Source organism: Chelonoidis abingdonii, chromosome 8 (assembly GCF_003597395.2).
Source record: "Chelonoidis abingdonii isolate Lonesome George chromosome 8, CheloAbing_2.0, whole genome shotgun sequence".
Classification (NCBI taxonomy): domain Eukaryota; kingdom Metazoa; phylum Chordata; order Testudines; family Testudinidae; genus Chelonoidis; species Chelonoidis abingdonii.
The window spans coordinates 50,448,695-50,467,421 of record NC_133776.1 but is presented as its reverse complement, the minus strand read 5'-3'; the positions used below and the strand labels follow the sequence as shown (position 1 = coordinate 50,467,421).

At 44.3% G+C, this 18,727-nt stretch overlaps 1 protein-coding gene across 4 annotated transcripts in view; it reads left to right on the top strand.

Moving 5' to 3' along the window:
• PPP2R3A (protein phosphatase 2 regulatory subunit B''alpha) overlaps window positions 1-18,727 on the top strand; it is a 153,507-nt gene that overhangs the window by 101,298 nt on the left and 33,482 nt on the right. For all 4 annotated transcript variants that reach the window (XM_075068599.1, XM_075068601.1, XM_075068600.1 and 1 more), the window contains 2 exons: window positions 5,747-5,833; window positions 14,567-14,723. In XM_075068599.1, the coding sequence (XP_074924700.1) occupies window positions 5,747-5,833; window positions 14,567-14,723 (244 nt within the window). The remainder of the gene's footprint in view (window positions 1-5,746; window positions 5,834-14,566; window positions 14,724-18,727) is intronic.

Genomic DNA, 18,727 nt, shown 5'->3' with positions numbered 1-18,727 from the left:
TAAAGATAAAATGCTTTCTAGTCCTTCACTTAATAGACTATATTAGATTCAAGCAAAGTTTCTTAACACATACTTCCAGCAAAATTATTGACCAAACTCTTCAGGTCAGGACCCCTCTCCCAGAGTCCAGTGGCTGTTTCCTTTGTTTTTTTCAGGTGCAGTGAATGCAATGGGCACGGGGAGAGAGGTTTGTGTGTGCTTTGGGGTGTTTGTCCATTCTTTTTATAGTTTTAGTCCCGTCCCGTCCCGTCCCCTCTCCTTTGAAAAATATTTCCAGCTGAGAGACAAAGTGTCTATGTGGAAGGATGTTCTCTGCTGGGTTTTTTTTTCACCTGTTTGAGCTTCCTTTGTTTTCCCTTCCTGGCTGATGACTCTGTTTACTGCTTAAATGCAAATTAAAGCAAGCACATATTCTTTTGTTTACAACAAACCTGTTTGCAGACTTCTGCCTGGGCTCTAGTTTGAGGTTTGAAATATGTGTTAATAACATGATACAGGGCAATCTTATAACTTCACATACAGTGTTGCCACACATATTTTATCGGGACAATATTGACCAGCAAATTATCAGTTTCCAAATTATATCTTAGAAGGTGTATTTTGTACAAAGATTTTTACAGTAGTTTGTAGGGTGTGAATACAGGGGTATATTCCATCACACAGGATACAAAACATAAAGGAATGACAGAGTAGGTCACACTGATGGGGGTGGAACTCTATCTGAAAAAAAAGACAGAGTCAAATGAAGTCAAAATCTTATATGAATCAAGGTGTACACTAGATCTCTGTGGATAGAAATCCAAGCTTGAATAACAGAGTATAGCAGTAGGAATATACTAGCAACCTCCTGGCCAAGATGGTGACTGTGAAACACTCAGAGAGATTAGAAAGGCTATAAAGGCACAAAAAGCAATAATAATGAGGGATTTACTGACTTCATAATGACTGAGTGAGATGACTCAGGGAGGGATGAAGAGATAAAATTTATAGACATCATAAATGACTGTGGCTTGGAGCAGCTAGTCCTGGAACCTACAAAGGGAGACCAATTCTTGATTTAGTCCTAACTCGAGCACAGAATCTGGATAATATAGATAAATACATAGATGCATAGGCACAGCCACATAGGTAAACCCAGTATGTTGGGGAAGAGTCAACACTGCTTTTGTAAAGAGAAATCATACTTCACCAACAGTTTTAACAGAAAATTTGCAGATGATACAAAATTACTCAAAATAGTAAAGGCCAATGCTGACTGTGGACAGATACAAAGGAATCTCACCAAACTGGGTGATTTGGCAACAAAATGGCAGATGAAGTTCAATGTTGATAAGTGCAAAGTAATGCACATTGGAAAAAATAATTCCAACCAGACATAAAAATTAAGAGATCTAAATCATCTGTTACCACTCAAGAAACAGACCATGAAATCATTGTGACCGACTCTGAAAACATCTGTTCAATATGCAGCAGCAGTCAAAAAAGCTAGCAGAATGTTAGGAACCATTAGGAAAGGGATAGATAATAAGATAGAAAATATCATAATACCATTATATAGATCCATGGAACATCCTATCCTGAATACTGTGTGCAGTTCTAGTTGCCCCATCTCAAAAAAGATATATTAGAATGGGGCAACTATTACAGAGAAGGGTAATAAAAATGATTAGGGAAATGGAACAGCATCTATACAAGGAAAAATGTAAATGACTGGACCATTCTGCTTAGAAAAGAGACAACTAAGGGGCAATATTATAGAAGTCTATAAAATCATTAATGATGTGGAGAATGTGAATGAGGAAGTGGTGTTAACCATTTATGTAACACAAATACTAGGGATCACCACCTGAAAATAAAAGGCAACAGGTTTAAAATAAATATAAGGAAGTATTTCTTCACACAATGCAGTCAACCTATGGAACTCATTGCCGGGGGGTGATGTGAAGGCTAAACAAAAGAATGAGATAAGTTCTTGAAGGACAGATCCATCAATGGCAATTAGATGTTCAGGTTTGCAACCGAATGTCCCAGGAGTCCCTAAACCTCCAATTGCCAGAAGCTGGAACTGGATGACGGGATGGATCTCTCAAAATTACCCTATTCTGTTCATTCCATCAGAAACATTAGAGGGGTAGCTCAGTGGTTTGAGCATTGGCCTGCTAGACCTAGGGTTATGAGCTCAATCCTTGAAGGGGCCATTTGGGGCAAAAATTCATCTGGGGATTGGTCCTGCTTTGAGCAGGGGGTTGGACTAGATGACCTCCTGAGGTCCCTTCCAATATTATTAGATATTCTATTCTATCTGGCACTTGCTGCTGTCAGAAGACAGGATAATGGGACTGTCTGGTCCTTATAGCTTCTTGCCTCAGAATGACCTCTCTCTCAGCCTGTTTATAAGGCCCAAATGTCTGTTGTGTTATCATTTGATCCTTCTTTAGTCTCACCCTCTCTAGCTGACAAGTAATTATATAGTTGCACCTCTACACCGATATAACGCGACCGAATATAACGCGGGTTCACATATAACACGGTAAAGCTCTGACACGCTGCTCTGAGCAGCGTGTTAAGGGTGTCAAACCAGGCCGGGGCCGAGGGGTTTGATAAGGGGCAGAGGGTCTCAGGGGCTGTCAGGATCTTCCCCTCCCCCCAGGGTCTGGTGGGCAGGAGCTGTGGGAGGGCACTTTTGGGGACCCCGCATTCCCAGAGTGGCCTGGGGGATTAGCGGGGGGCCGGGAGCAGCCCGCTCTGCTTCCCTTGCCCCAGCCCCAACTGTGTCGCTTGGGGGAGAGGGTTTGAGGGAAGGGATCCCTCCCGCACTCACCAGCAGCGGTGGAAGCAGAGCAGCCTGGCCCCAGCCAGCTCCACTCCTCCAGCTCCCAGCCGCAGCGCTCCGCTTCCCACGACAGGTGAGTATGGGGATGCGTCCTTTCCCCAACCTACCCGCACACACCAGCGGCAGGAAGCAGAATGCTGCAGCTGGGAGCTGGCAGAGTGGAGTGGGCTGGGTCTACCTCACTCCACTTCTTGCCGCTGGTGAGTGCAGAGGGCGTCCTTTCCCCAACCTCCCTGCACTCACCAAGTGGGAAGTGGAGCAGCCCAGCCTCAGCCAGCTCCACTCCGCCAGCTCCCAGCCGTGGCGATCCGCTTCCTGCCGCAGGTGGTGCGGGGGGGCATCCTTTCCCCAACCTCCCCACACTCACCACCGGCAGGAAGCGGAGTGCCATGGCTGGGAGCTGACGGAGTGGAGCGGACTGGGACCACACTGGTCTGCTTCCCGCTGCTGCTGGTTAGTGCCTGTCGGTGGGGTGGGGGGTGGATAGGAGTCGGAGCAGTCAGGAGACAGGGGGGTTGGGAGGTCCTGGAAGTGATTGGGAGGGGGGTCTCTGGAGGGGGTGGTCAGGGAACAAGGAACAGTGTGGGCAAAGCAAGTTTGATATAACGCGGTCCCACCTATAACATGGTGAGATTTTTTGTCTCCCAAGGACTGCGTTATATTGGGGTAGAGGTGTACCATTTAGGTGGAGTGAATGTGCCTAAGTGAACTTTAGCCCTTTCCTGCCCAGAATGGGGGTTTACCCCCATCACACTCCTCTTTCACTACAATTTCTCCAACTTTTCTCCCTATTCAGTCTCTCTTCCTCTCTCTTAACCTCACTGGTGTGAGATACTGTTGAGACAGTATCTTAAATAAACTTTTTTTTTACCATGCTACAGATTGAGGTTGCTGGTCCTCTTTTCCAGATTAAATCCCATTTCTCTAAGGTCATTTGTGTATCCATCTCCTTTCCCATTGTGTCATATATGGACCTTTTTTTATTTTTAGGAAAGTTGTTTGCAAAGATTGATATAAATTAACTATTTTTTTATTTTTGTTTCCTGATTGCCCAGATTCCATCACTCCTCCTAAAGTTAGCTTAAAACACCTTTTCCAAAAAGTTAAGAAACATAATGTCTAACTTGAAGGTATTGGTACATAGGAGGGTAGGCCAATTAAAGCTAGTTTTTTATTTCCAAATAAGTGAAAAATGTTTCTTCACTGAGGAGCTGGCCACCCATATGTATTCCATGGCTTCCCCAATCTTTAAACTTCTTCGGTTTGTGATTTGGGTTAAAGATCTGGATTCTCTGCAGAGTAAAACATCTCATTTTATCTCTAGTTCTAGCCCAAACCCATAGAGTAGCCTTTGCTGAAGGATGTGTATTTGTTTCTGGAGGGCATGATTTTTTATTATGTCCTGGTAACCTAGCACCATTGACACTGCCATCATTTTCTTGTTCAGTAAAGACTCAGTGTTTGGCTGGGTTAGAGAGCCCCCCATCTACTATTGGTTTGATCTGTTTATCTTCGTAGGACCAGAGAATACTTGGAACAGCTGGTCCATCCTCTTCAATCGGTTTGTACACAATAGTAATCTTCAATAACTTATAGGAACAGACTTATTAGTTGTCTTTCTTTGCTCTTGTTTCTACTGTTATTAAGCTTGGCCTTGTCCTGTTAATCACATTTTGGCATTTATGCTCATCACCATGTGAAGTTTTAATAAAATGGCTTTTTCATGCTGAAGGGAATGAGACTAGGATGGGTATTTACATGACCTCAGCATCATGCTGTCCAGGTACTACCTCTTGTTTGCGCTCACTTAACAGGTATTTCTGTCCTCCTCCATATCATTTCATCCTCCAGATTACTGGAGGTCAGAGTGGGGACTGAATGACATAAACACATGACCAATGGCCTGTGCCACATCCAGCCAGATAATCTTTCTCTGCTACTTCCATTGTTAACGTATGATATGTGTACCCAGAATAATGCTTTTCACTTGGGCATCCCTGCTTGCTGTGCATCTGCAGTTTATTATCAAAAGGCCTGTTGGGAGCTTTCTTCTGATGATGAGCTTGGAGAGATTGGGTGGCTGTTAAAAGGCCAGAAGAGAGGGTTCAGGAAAAAAATTATTTCAGTGTGTGGTTCCCATCTAGTATGGGTTGTAGTTGTTTGATGATACCCCCTATGAGTTCCGGTGTGGGGTGGTAGGTGACGAATAGGGGTGCATGGTCAGAGGGGATTTATTTCTGTATTAAAGCAGGTTGTCTGAATAAGTGTCCTTGTTTGAAGGTTGTTTTGAGTATATTAAGATGTACATCGCAGACTTTTTCCTTGGAGCATATTCTGTGGTATCTGAGTGCCTGGCTGTAGATAACAGATTTTTTGATGTGTTTGGGATGGTTTCTAGATCTATGAAGGTACGTGCAATGATCTGTGGGTTTTTTGTATGTAGTTGTCTGAAGTTCCAGAGAGAGTTGAATGGACAAGGGGTGATTGTTGAAGTTGTGGTGGTGATCTATGAGGAAGTCGTCTGTCCAGAAGATGAAAATATCATCAGTGTATCTCAGGTATATCATTGGTTTCTTGGTGCATTTGTCCAGAAATTCTTTTTCGAGGTGGCCCATGAAGAAGATGGCGTTTTGGGGAGCCATCCTAGTATCCAAGGCTGTTCCCGTGGTTTGGACAAAGTGTTTGTTGTTGAATGTAAAATTATTATGGGTGAGGATGAAGTGGATGAGTTTGGTGATGCGTTTGGGGTGGATATCTGAGGGTTGTCCATTGTCGTGTAAATCAAAATCGTAAATTAAAATTTTCTTTTAATTATTTAAACCAAATGAATAAATTCACTTCAGATTTACAAACTGGTGTAATTTAGGCAGTCCATGTCTTTAAAATAACTATTCATTTGTTTGCTTTTTGTAGGTTATACAGAGAATATTCTACATGGTCAATAGATCCTGGTCTGGTAAAATCACCCTAACGGAGTTGAGGAAAAGCAACTTTTTGCAAGTATGTAATTTTCTTGGCTTAATATAAGAAGAGTACATATTCTAAAATATTTGTGTTTCTATATCCTCTCCAAAGACTCCAGTTCTGAAGAGAGACTGCAGGGGGTTAGTGAAGGCCTAGCCCAGGGTAGGATCCCTATAACACATATTCACTAATGCTGCATTGAGGACAAATATTTAGATTTTGCTTCTTTCCAAAACAATGAACCTAGTTCTTTCTATATCCCACACAGCAAAGTACTAGGTTGAAAACTAGATAAGGCTGCTCAGGTGCACCTATCACCAACACAACCATGCTAACCCCATTCTGCCTTTACCTTCTTCAGTGAGGGAGGCTGTATTCAGGGGTTATACATTGTTCCTGGGAACCTGTTTATTCGTTTGTCGAGTAATGTCCCTTTGAGTGCTCTACTTCCTGTGTGCATGGCCTCCATGCACCTTTGGGAGCAGTGCCTGTTCTGTTCACATATGTGCTCTAGCTAAACTCCTGTCCTAAGGTATATAAGGCAGTGTCAGATGAACCACTTTCAGTTCCTTCTCAGCTGCACTTGGCCTGAGACCAAGCATGAGTTGCAGTGCATTAGTTTAATTTTAGCTCTTCTGTAAATATTTAGCATTGTTACAGTTTAATAGTTAAACAGTTAGTTATAGTATTTTGTAACTAATACATAGTTGGGGGGTTTTTATTGTGACTGCCTCATTCCCGCACCCCTCTTCTCAGGGGACTTCTTGCTGTAGAAGTTCTGTTTGTTATGCCAAAATCTGTTGAGTTTAATCCCTGCCTGACTTGCCAGTGCCATCCCTATTAATGATGGCATCCTAGCTCCCTTCAGGACACCCGCATCCTTTCCAGGTGTACAGTCTGTGTTGACTTTGAGAGTAGGTCAAGAAAGAACAGGGAGAATGAACTCAGACTATTCCACATGAAGTGCTCCTTGCAAGCTTTGTCAGACCCAGGATATGACATCCCTCTGTGCACTGGGCTTCTGATATGCAGAGTGTGCCATCGACTTCAGTTACTGCCATTCGCTCGTCCAGGAGGTCTTCTCACAAGGTACCTCTAAACCTTTGAAAAAGAGAAACACTGAGCCCTCTCCTCAGTGATCGTGTTGATCTGTGAGCAGCCGATAGAGAGCAGTTCTCTAGGGCCTCCAGTTACACTCTGAAGGAGCATCCGAGAAGAAAACCTTCCATTCCTTCAGACCCTCCACTTCAGTCCTCGCCTCAGGTGGAATCCTCTGAGGAGAAAGAGAGAAGAGGGTTGATTAAGAAGCTTAGGTCTCAGACCAACAGCTCTTTCTCCTCACCTGGGGAGGCTATCATGCCTCTTCTTCTGTGTATGCAGATGAGTTCAAGCAATTCCAGGAACTCATTAAAAGAATTGCTGATTCCCCTAAATCTCTTTGGAAGAGATCCATGAGACCTAGCAGAAACTAATAGACATTTTCCATACTGATTCCTCCATTGCCTAAAACAATTTGCTACTATATCCCCACAAGGGCAGATAAGAAGTATTATGTTCCTTCTAAGTGTTCTGAGTACATGTTCATACACACAGCTCCAAACTCACTAGTGGTGCTGTGAACGAGGGGAACAGGCTACATCCCTTTAGATCCATTTCACATGACAGTGATCAGCGACAATTACACTTGTTCAGTGGCAAAAGTTATTCATCTACATCCATCTGTTACAATTTAGAGTTACCAATTCATGAAACATAATTACACCAATTTTGGGAAGTGAAATGCCTTTATTGACCAGCTACCTTAAGAACAGTGAGAGCAAACACAGAGGTACAATTGCTAGCTAGGACATCATTGCAAGCCTCCCTGGTGCAGCTGACACAATGGCTCACTCTATATATACAGTGATTGTTATGCACCGTGCATCTTGGTTGTAATCATCAGTAATCCTGAGAGAAGTCCAGAGCACCACTAAAAATCTCCCATTATATCATTTGAAGCTGTTCACTAAGTCAGCTGACAAGTGCTTACATTCTTTGAAGGCTTCAAGAGCTACCTCTGCTCTGTCAGTATGTACATCATGCACATAAAAAAAAATTCAACCGGTCGCAGCTTTAATGATGAGGTGGACTGTAAAGAAATTAGAACTTATGGAATGTATGAGACCGAGTCTGTTTGGGCCAAAATCACTTTACAGAAGAAAGCTAGTGCTTGGGGTGTGGGATCCAATTTGGATAGAAACTTCTTTAATGTTTTTAATTAAATAAATACTACTGGAGATTCTGTGATTACAGGAGACTTTAACTTCCCAGATATAGATTGGAGGACAAGTGCAGCCAATAATAGTAGGGCCTACATTTTCCTGCATGTGATAGCGGACAGATTTCTTCATCAAATAGTTGCTGAACCAACAAGAGGTGATGTCATTTTAGATTTGGTATTGGTGAGTACTGAGGACTTCATAGAAGAACTGATTGTAAGGGACAACCTTGGTTCAAGTGATTGTGAGCTAATTCAGTTTAAACTAAATGGCAGGCTAAACAAAAAAGATCTGTGAGTAGGGTCCTTGATTTCAAAAGGGCTAACTATAAAAAATTAAGGGAGTAAGTTAGGAAAGTGGACTGGACTGAAGAGCTCAAGGCTGTGAATGTGGAGGAGGCTTGGAATTACTTTAAGTCAAAGTTGCAGAAACTATCTGAAGCCTGCATCCCAAGCAAGGGGAAAAATTCATAGGGAAGGGTTGCAGACCAAGCTGGATGAACAAACATCTCAGGTGATTAAGAGAAAGCAGAAAGCCTACAAGGAATGGAAGATGGCAGGCATCAGCAAGGAAAATTATGTCTTGGAGGTCAGAAAGTGTAAGGACAAAGTGAGAACTGCCAAAAGCCACGCAGAATTGGACCTTCCAAAGGGAATTAAAACCAATAATAAAAGGTTCTATAGCCATATAAATGAAAACAAGGAAAGAAGTGGGACTGCTAAGCACTGAGGATGGGTAGAGATTAAAGATAATCTAGGCATGGCCCAACACCTAAACAAATACTTAGCCTTAATTCTTAATAAGACTAATGAAGAGCTTAGGGGTAGTAGCAGGGTGGCTAATGGGAATGAGGCTATAGAGGTAGAAATTGCCACATCTGAGGTGGAAGTCAAACTCAAACAACCTAATGGGATGAAATAAGTGGCCCCAGATAACTTCCGTCCAAGAATATTAAAGGAATTGGCACCTGAAATTGCAAGCCCAATAGCAAGGATTTTTAATGAATCTGTAAATTCGGGGGTCATATCTTATGACTGGAGAATTGCTAATAAAGTTCCTATTTTTAAGAAAAGGAAAAAAAGTGATCCGAGATACTACAGGCCTGTTAGTTTGACCTCAGTTGTATACAAGGTCATGGAACAAATTTTGAATGAAAAAGTAGTTAAGGACATAAAGGTTAATGATAATTGAGATAAAATACAACATGGTTTTACAAAAGGTAGATTGTGCCAGACTAACTAATCTCCTTCTTTGAGATTTTTTAGACAAAGGAAATGCAGTAGATTTAATCTACCTGGATTTCAGTAAGGCATTTGATACAGTTCCACATGGGAAATGATTAGTTAAATTGGAGAAGATGGGGATCAATATGAGATTTGAAAGGTGGATAAGGAACTGGTTAAAGGGGAGACTACAATGGGTCATACTGAAAGATGAACTGTCAGGTTGGAGGGAGGTTACTAGTTGAGTTGCTCAAGGATCGGTCTTAGGACCAATCTTATTTAACTTTTTTTTTTTTGTTTTTACTGATCTTGGCACAAAAAATGGAAGTGTGCTAATAAAAATTGTGGATGACACAAAGTTGGGAAATATTACCAATAGGGAACAGGACTGGAGTATCATACAAGAAGATCTGGACAACCTTGTAAACTGAAGTAATAGAAATAGGATGAAGTTTAATAGTGCAAAGTGCAAGGTCATACATTTAGGGACTAACAACAAGAATTTTTGCTATAATTTGGGGACCTATCAGTTGGAAGTGACAGAGGAGGAGAAAGACCTGAGTGTATTGAGTGATCTCATGATGAATATGAGCCACCAATATGATCCAGCTGTGAAAAAAGCCAGTGCAGTCCTAGGATATGGTATGATAAGACTGCCTACAATGGCAGGTAGCCGATCTGCAGTTGCTAGCAGCAAATATCACCAATGGCCAGAGATGGAACACTAGATTGGGAAGACTCTGAGGTGTCTGGCGGGTGGGTCTTGCCCACATGCTCAGGGTCTAACTGATTGCAATATTTGGGATTGGGAAGGAACTTTCCCCTGGGTCAGATTGGCAGAGACCCGGGGCGGGAGAGGTTCACCTTCCTCTGCTGCATTGGGAATGTTCCACTTGCAGGTTTAAACTAGTGTAAATGGTGGATTCTCTGTAACTTTGAAGTCTTTAAATCATGATTTGAGGACTTCAATAACTCACTCAGTGGTTCGGGGTCTATCACAGGAATGGGGGGTGAGGATCAGTGGCCCGCAATTCGCAGAAGGTCAGACCGGATGGTCATGATGGTTTCTTCTCATCTTAAAATCTATGAATCTATGAGTACAGAGGTCTCACCCTGTTCAGTTCCTGGTTTACCACTGATTATCAGAACCACCTAAGAAAAATACTAGGTTTCAAAAGAGAAGAGCTTAACCTCTGCCATGACAGCATCACAGCCTTGCTTAGCAGGCAAGCATCCATTTTAATGGCTTGGTCATAAGTTGGGAACCACCCTATCCTTCAGATCTCTGGCTATGGTGTTCTAACCTCCCCCTACTCACCCTTTGGGAATCGTCTCTCCCATTTTCAAAGATTTTGGGAACAGATAGTGTTGGAGTTTGTAACCTCAGGCTACTCCCATCAATTTAATCTCCATTCCTACTCCCTTTCTCTATCCCTTTTCAGGGACCCATCTCATAAATGTCTTCTGAGACAAGAAGTTCAATCCCTTCTTCACATAGAAGCCATTCAAGCCAGCAGAGGAAAGGAGTTCTACTCCAAGTACTCTCTAGTTCCCAAAAAGAAGGGTGGGTGGAGACCAATCTTAGATCTCAGAGTTTTGAAGAACTTCATCCAGGGACAGAAACTCAGGATGGTGAAACTGGCAGCAATAAAACCATCTATAGATCTAGAGGACTGATTTGCAGCCTTCAACTTCCAGCATGTGTACTTTCTTACTGTGATACACCTGGCTCACAAGCAATTCTTGCAATTCATGATCGGTCAGCATCACTTTCAGTATTGAGTGCTCCCCTTCAGACTCTCTGCCACCCCCAGGGTTTTTATGAAGGTGAGGGCAACTTAGCCATGTCCCAGCTGCAGGGGTGGGAGTGGTGGCAGCACAGTCATAATGGTCGTTTCCCCCTATCTCAGCAGGTGGCTCCTCAAGGGCCCCTCTTACAATCAAGTTCACTCTGCAGTCACAAGGACCATAGCCTATTTGATGTTCTGGGACTTCAGCTCAACAGAGAAATGTCCACTTTGGCACCAATTTAATGAATAGCATACATAGGAGCCACCTTGGATACCACGCTATCCAAAGATTACCTACTTGTAGACAGATTTATTGCACTGACAAGCCTCATTTCTCAGGCTGAAATAAACCCAGAGACAATGGCCAGGATTTGTTTACAAGGCTTGGGTTATGGCTGCCTGCACCTTTCTGTACTACATGCAAGGTTATATCTTTGCTGCTACCATTTACACTCCCAACAAACACAGGCTGGGCAAGTTAGTGTCAGCTTCTTGAGTTAGTGTCCCAATCGGTGGCCAGGACCTGGGCAATGTGAGTGCCACTGAAAACCAGCTCGCATGCCGCCTTCGGCACCCATGCCATAGGTTGCCTACTCCTGCCTTAGCCTGAGCAGGCACTTCTGCCAGGATCATGAGTGGGAGATCAGCGATTCTCAAGGGGATATTCCTTCACTGGCGGGCTCTGGAAATAGATGTCTTTGCTATTGCCACCAACAGAAAATGCTGGAAATTCTGCTTAAGAGTGGGTCTGGATTGTCATTCTCTGGGACATGCCTTCCTCATTTTTTGATGGAGAAGAAATCCATCCTCTATGCCTATCCCCTGATGCTATTACTCCTCAGAGACCTAAACAAAATCAATCAGGCCAAAGCCAGAGTCATTCTAATTGCACAGGCTTGGCCATGACAAATATGATTCTCGTATTTGGTTCGCCCCTCCTCTTGTCCTGCACTATGGTTACCACTAGTACCAGACCTACTGATCCAGGATTCAAGAAAGGTTCTTCACCCCAACCTTGGAGCACTGCATCTCAAGGCTTGACTGCTAGCTGTCTCTCAGATAGACATGGACTGTTTGTTTGAAGGAGGCGCAAGAGGTGTTACTGCATGTAGAAAAGCATCCATGAGGAAAACATACCAACAGAAATGGAAGAAATTCCACCACTGGTGTACCCAACAGGGTCTGTCCCATATTGATTCTCCGCAGCTCACATTCCGGTTTACCTTTTAGTCATGAAGAACTGTCTCTGAGTTCTGTTAAAGTCCATTTGGCAGCTATTGCAGCATCCATTTACCTGTTTAGGGGGTTTCGGTATTTGCTCACCCCACCACATCTCAATTTATTAAATGTTTAGTGAATCTCTTCCCACATATCAGGCAATCTGCACCAGGATGGGACCTGAATCTCATCCTCAATTAGCTGATGACGCCAGCATCCTTTGAGCTACTGGCTAAATGTTTCTTGCTTCTCTTGTCCATGCAAATTGCATTTCAGCAACTAGAGGGATTGGCAAGTTAGGGGCTCTAATGGCTGAAACCCCCCCTTACCATTTTTATAGGGAGAAAGTATCTCTCTGATCACATCTTTGCTTTTTGCCCAAAGTAACCTCAGACTTTCAAATCAATCAGAACATTAAATTTTCATTTTTTACTCTAAATCTCACCAGACTTGAGAAGAAGCCTCCCTTCTCACCTTGGTTGTCGGGAGAGTGTTGGTTTTCTACTTGGACAGGACTAAATCCCCTAGGGCCCTCCCCCAAATTGTTTGTCTCTTTTGCACACAAAGTTAAAGGGGCCCTATCCCAACTCAAAGACTCTCCAAGTGGCTTTCTGGTTGCATGCCCTCTTCCTGTGAGGCTGCTGATATTCAGCTTCCTCCTTGTGTTATAGCCCAATCTGCAAATGTAGCTCTGTTGAAGAATGTTGCAAATGCAGAAATCTTCAAAGCTGCTGTGTGTGTTTCAGTTCACACCTTTTTGAAACATTTCACACTAGTGCACACTGGTAGAGCAAACACTGCTTTTGGTACTGCTGTTCTTCGAACAGTCTGAGACTGGGGTCCGAAGCACCCAATTCCTTTAGCAGGAAGTCATCTGAAATGGTGCACCCATAGGCTCACTACTCAAAGAAGAAGGAGGGGTTACTTACCCTATACAGTATAGGAACTAGAGTTCCTCCATTAACCACCCTCTTTCTCCTCTGCTTTGGAGTTTTTGCCTTTGCAGCAGAGAAGGAACTGAAAGCGGTTTGTCTGACATGGCCTATGTACCCTCAGTTTTAGGCACAAGGTTAGCTAGGACACGTGTGGACTAAACAGGCACTGCTTCCAAATGTCTGGTCGAAGACACATGGGGCACATGCACACCTGAAGTGGAGCCCCACAGGGACAAACATCCTGAAGAACTCCAGTGACTGTACAAAGTAAGTAACTTTTCCCTCCATGCACATGGTGTCCATGGTGCTGGGCAGCAGGGAAGGGGCAGGATGAGTTACACTTAGGTGGGGCACAATCAAAAGTGTAACTATTCAAATGACTCCTCAGAAGTCCGGGAGGCATTTGACTCTCAAGCTGAGGAGGCTTCTGAGGCCAACCTGTGCAGCTGTGGCAAGAAACTGTCTAGAAACACAAACCCCTGACTCCCCCAGATTCTCAGACTCCATCTTAGAGAATCTAAAACTCTTAAGTACCAAGAGGTATGTGGGGTGACAAGAAGGAGGGAGAAAAGCAATTCCTAGACTCCCTGGCCTTTTCATTTTCCATAAGACCATACTTTATCAGACTGAAGTGGCCATCTTGCCTCTTGCTGGCACTGAAACCAGGGATGGGAAGCTAGGGAGATAAATTGGTAAAGCCCTGGTGTGATCCCAACATGCAAATGTTGGGAGATGCTGAGACCACAAAGCCTTGAGAGAAAAGGGAGAAAGATGATTGATGAGAAGGGAAGGAAGAGAGACAGGAAAGCGATGGGGAACAAAGTGTACTGTACTAGGATGACATTTCTCCAGGGCTCATTGTTTTCTGGCAAGGGATGTGCCCCAGTTCCCACTGAGATTTGAAGACTCATGGTGCTAATGTCACTGAGTGTCTCAGGCTGATAGAAGGCAGCGAATGCAGACATTGGGACCAATTCCAGATGGCTGTTTGGTGCCCCCTCTGCCCCGCCCTGCTTGTGTTCATTATTCCTGAACACTCACATGAAAGTGGTGGTGTTTACAGGACTCTCTGGGAATGAGCATTTTTTTATGCAGACATCCATACTCACATGCCAGGAGATCTGTTTCTGAACAAGGATGTCTGTCATTCACTGTTCTTGCTCATTCCCCTGGTAAATGATTAGTGTATTTGCATATCAGCTGGCAAATGGAAAAGAGTTACATTTCAGAGGTGGATTATTTCACAATGTGTAATTCACCCTCTGTGCCAGCGTCCTGGTACCCAGGCAATTGCTGGCATCTCCCTATCTAGAATTAACTTCCTATCCAACTCATGCCATTTCAGACTCTGGCCCTCTTGGAGGAAGAGGATGACATAAACCAAATCACAGACTACTTCTCCTATGAGCACTTCTATGTCATCTACTGTAAATTCTGGGAGCTGGACACTGACCATGACCTCTACATCAGCCAGAAGGATCTGGCTAGATACAATGATCAAGGTGAGTTGATCCCCTAGGCTGGGACATGTGCTGAGGAAGGTGGTAACAGAAACCTGTAAAAGTTGTGGGAAAAGGTAAGCCTTGCCTACCTGGGAAGTTATACTTTAAATGGCGAATTTGGTGCCACAGCGATGTAACTGGGCCGTGCTGGACTTTACTTGGTGCTAATTGACAGAGCCATTTTTAAGGCTGGGGGAAGGGGAACTGCAATAGACAATAAGGGCTTCTACGTAGCGGCGTCTGTAATGATGCTAAATCACCTGGCCTCTGGCCACAGGTGGACAATGCAGTTCAGCAGAGGAGGTACAGCTTAGAAAACAGCAAGAGGGACAAGCAGCTGGCTCTGTACTTTGCCGTGGAGCGGGAGGCAAGAGACTGAAGTGATAGTTGAGAGTGGGGAGTTGGAAATGGCCCTGAAGAAGCTTTGTACCTGGGAGCAGGATCTCAAGAACACATGGAGGTCCCTGAGGTGAGGGCAACTTAGCCATGTCCCAGCTGCAGGGGTGGGAGTGGTTGGTATGGGAGCTGCTACATTTTCTTATGCAAGCTCAGGATCCCAGTCTCCTTGGTGGCCCTCCATAAACCCAACAACAGCACCAGCTGCAACCCACACATCTTCCATGTACCCAGTGGGAGCACAAAGCACAGGGGCAGTGTTCTGGACAAAGCAACAGGTGCTCTGTCTTGCCTCTCTGCTTGTGGAAACAACACCAGCTTACAATTAGACCCAATGGATAGGCACCATCATTACTTAACTTCAGGCTGGACACAAGATTCAGGAGCCAAGCACTCAGTCTAAGGGTGGGAGGAGTGTTCTCCCACAGCGATGTGGAGTCAGGAGTGGGCCTTAGTTCCCATGCTAAAGGCATCTCCCAATGGGAGGCTGTGTAGCCTGTGGCCCCAGCAGAACCCAGTTTAAATATTTATGTACATAAACCATCCCCTCCAAATCGTGCCCAACCCTTTCTTTACCTCGTCGCACATTCACATTTTAAATGCATTTAATCCTCAGCTTTTGCCCCTTCCAGTAGTGCACTAGCCTCCCACCTCCCTTATTCATTCACCCAATGACCTTTAGCCTCACTCCTTGGATCCACTTCCTGAGCTGTTTCCAGTGCTAGTCCAGGTGCCTGCCTGAGGTCCAGGCCTATTCTGGGAAGGTGCACTGAGGCACATTCTTTCTTGACTGGAAGAGGGGAAAGGCTGTTATGGGCCTTGTGGCTCCAGAGGGGAATCCCATCTGGTTTTGTGACAGAGGGACCTTGTCAGGCCTGCACTTCCCCTTCTCCACTAATACAGCTTCTCAGTGTATAAGGCTGTGAAGCCTGTGATTTAACCAGGACTGGTGGGAGCACTCCCTGCCTCCCCTGACTCCTTAATTAAGAACATAAGAATGGCCATATTGAGTCAGATCAAAGGTCCATCTTGCCCAATATCCTGTCTTCTGACAATGACCAATGCCAGGTGCCCCAGAGGGAATGAACAGAACAGTAATCGTCAAGCGGCTAGGGACACCATCCCTGCCCATCCTGGTTAATAGCCAATAGCTTAGAGATGACTAAGGGGAGATATGATAGAGGTCTATAAAATAATGACTGGTGTGGAGAAAGTAAATAAGAAAGTGTTATTTACTCCTTCTCATAACACAAGAACTAGGTGTCACCAAATAAAATTAATAGGCAGCGGGTTTAAAACAAACAAAAGAAATTATTTTTTCACTTAACACAGTCAACTTGTGAAACTCCTTGCCAGAGGATGTTGTGAAAGCCAAGACTATAACAGGGTTCAAAAAAGAACTAGATAAGTTCATGGAGTTGACTATACACTGTGTTACATGAAAAAATATTTTCTTTTGTTTGTTTTAAACCCGCTGCCTATTAATTTTATTTGGTGACACCCAGTTCTTGTGTTATGAGGAGGAGTAAATAACACTTTTTCTTATTTATTTTCTCCACACCAGTCATTATTTTATAGACCTCTATCATAGCTCCCCTTAGTCATCTCTTTTCCATGCTGAAGAGTCCCAGTCTTACCTAATCATTTTTGTCGCCCCTTTCAGAACCTTTTCCAATATATCTTTTTTTGAGATCAGGCGACCACATCTACACACAGTATCCAAGATGTGGGCATACCATGGATTTATATAGAAGCAATATGATATTTTCTGTTCATTACTTATCCCTTTGTTAATGATTCCCAACATTTTGTTCACTTTTTTGACTGCAGCTGCATGTTGAGTGGATGTTTTCAGAGAACTATCCACAATGACTCCAACATCTTGCTTGAGTAGTACTAGCTAAATTAGACCCCATCATTTTATCTGTATAGTTAGGATTATGTTTTCCAATGTGCATTATTTTGCATTTATCAACACTGAATTTCATCTGCCATTTTGTTGCCCAGTTGCCCAGTTTTGTGAGATCTTTTTGTAGGTCTTCACAGTCTGGTTGGGACTTAACTATCTTGAGCAGTATCATCTGGAAATTTTGCCACCTCACTGTTTACTCCTTCTTCCAGATCATATATGAATATGTTGAATAGGACTAGTCCCAGTACACCCTGGGGGACACCACTATTTACCTCTCTCCATTCTGAAAACTGACCATTTATTCCTACCGTTTGTTTCCTATCTTTTAACCAGTTACTGATCCATGAGAGGACCTTCCCTCTTAGCCCATGGTAGCATACTTTGCTTAAGACCCTTTGGTGAGGCACTTTGTCAAAGGCTTTCTGAAAATCTAATTACACTATATATATGTGTTTGGGGAGGTTGGGGCAAGTTCCAGAAGCTTCTTAGATTTGTGGGGTGAGGGGCACCAGTCCCTGGACTATGGCCCCTGCTCCACCCTAAGGCCCCACTACAGCTCAGCCTCCTCCCTGCGAGGCCCCATCCACACTCCACCCCCACTTCGCCAGAAGCCCTGCTCCCGCTCGGCCTCTCCACTTACTGAGGCTTTACCCCCCACCCACTCTGCCTCTTTCTGTCCCCACTTTGCCTCTTCCCCCGAGGCTCCCCTGCCTGCCACTCCCATCTCTCCACCCCTCTCCCAAGCTCCCCTCACCTCTCACTCTTTTCTGCCCCCTCCTGCCATAAAGGTGAGCGATTTGGGGGGGAGAGGGCAGATAGGAGCAAGCCGTGGGCAAGGAGGCCTCAGGGGAAGAGGTGGAGCAGGGGCAGGGGTGATGCGCCAAAGGTGATGGGCCAGTGTGCCTCCAAAGGGAGGTGCGCCACATCCAGCATTTCTTAGCCTCCCCAAAGCACTTGTACCAGCTGCTCATAGGCTGTAGCCTGCACTCCTCTCTGCAACTGGCCTGCTTTTCAGGCCCTGCCACTAGCCAAGAGCAGCTCTTGAACTCGGGCTGCTTAAGTAATGCTAGTCCTTCAGCAGTCTTCTGCATGGAGTGAAGCCACCCTGTGTGAATAAAGGATATTGCAGCCCAGAATTGACTGTGCTGGCATACTGTGAGAGCTGTAGGTGAGGGCCAGTTATTTAGGCAAGTACTTCACTATGTGCTAGAAAGTGTTCTGCAATAACAACTTGTCTACTTCACCCTCTGGATTGACAGGCAGCAGTTGATATAGTGGGGGTTGATTTATTGCGTCTAGTCTAGATCCAATAAATTGACCACTGAGTGCTCTCCTGTCGACTCCAGTACTCCATCAGGGTGAGAGGCACAGACAGAGTTGACGGGAGAGTGTCAGCCGTTGCCTTACCGGTGAAGACACTGAAGTAAGTAGATCTAAGTACGTTGACTTCAGCTACATTATTCACGTAGCTGATGTTGCATAATTTAGATCAATTCCACTCCCTCTAGTGTAGACCAGGCCTGAGTGTTGTAAAAAATAATCACAGTAACCTAGTAAATCCTGACAGCCACTACTGTTAAATTGTGGCAGAACGGTGGGGAGAGACAGACAATCCCTGCCGGGGCTGTGTGTGCAGCTCAGTGACCTTTTTTCAGCAAATAATGAATTTGCTGAAAGAAAAAATGTAGTTTCAGGT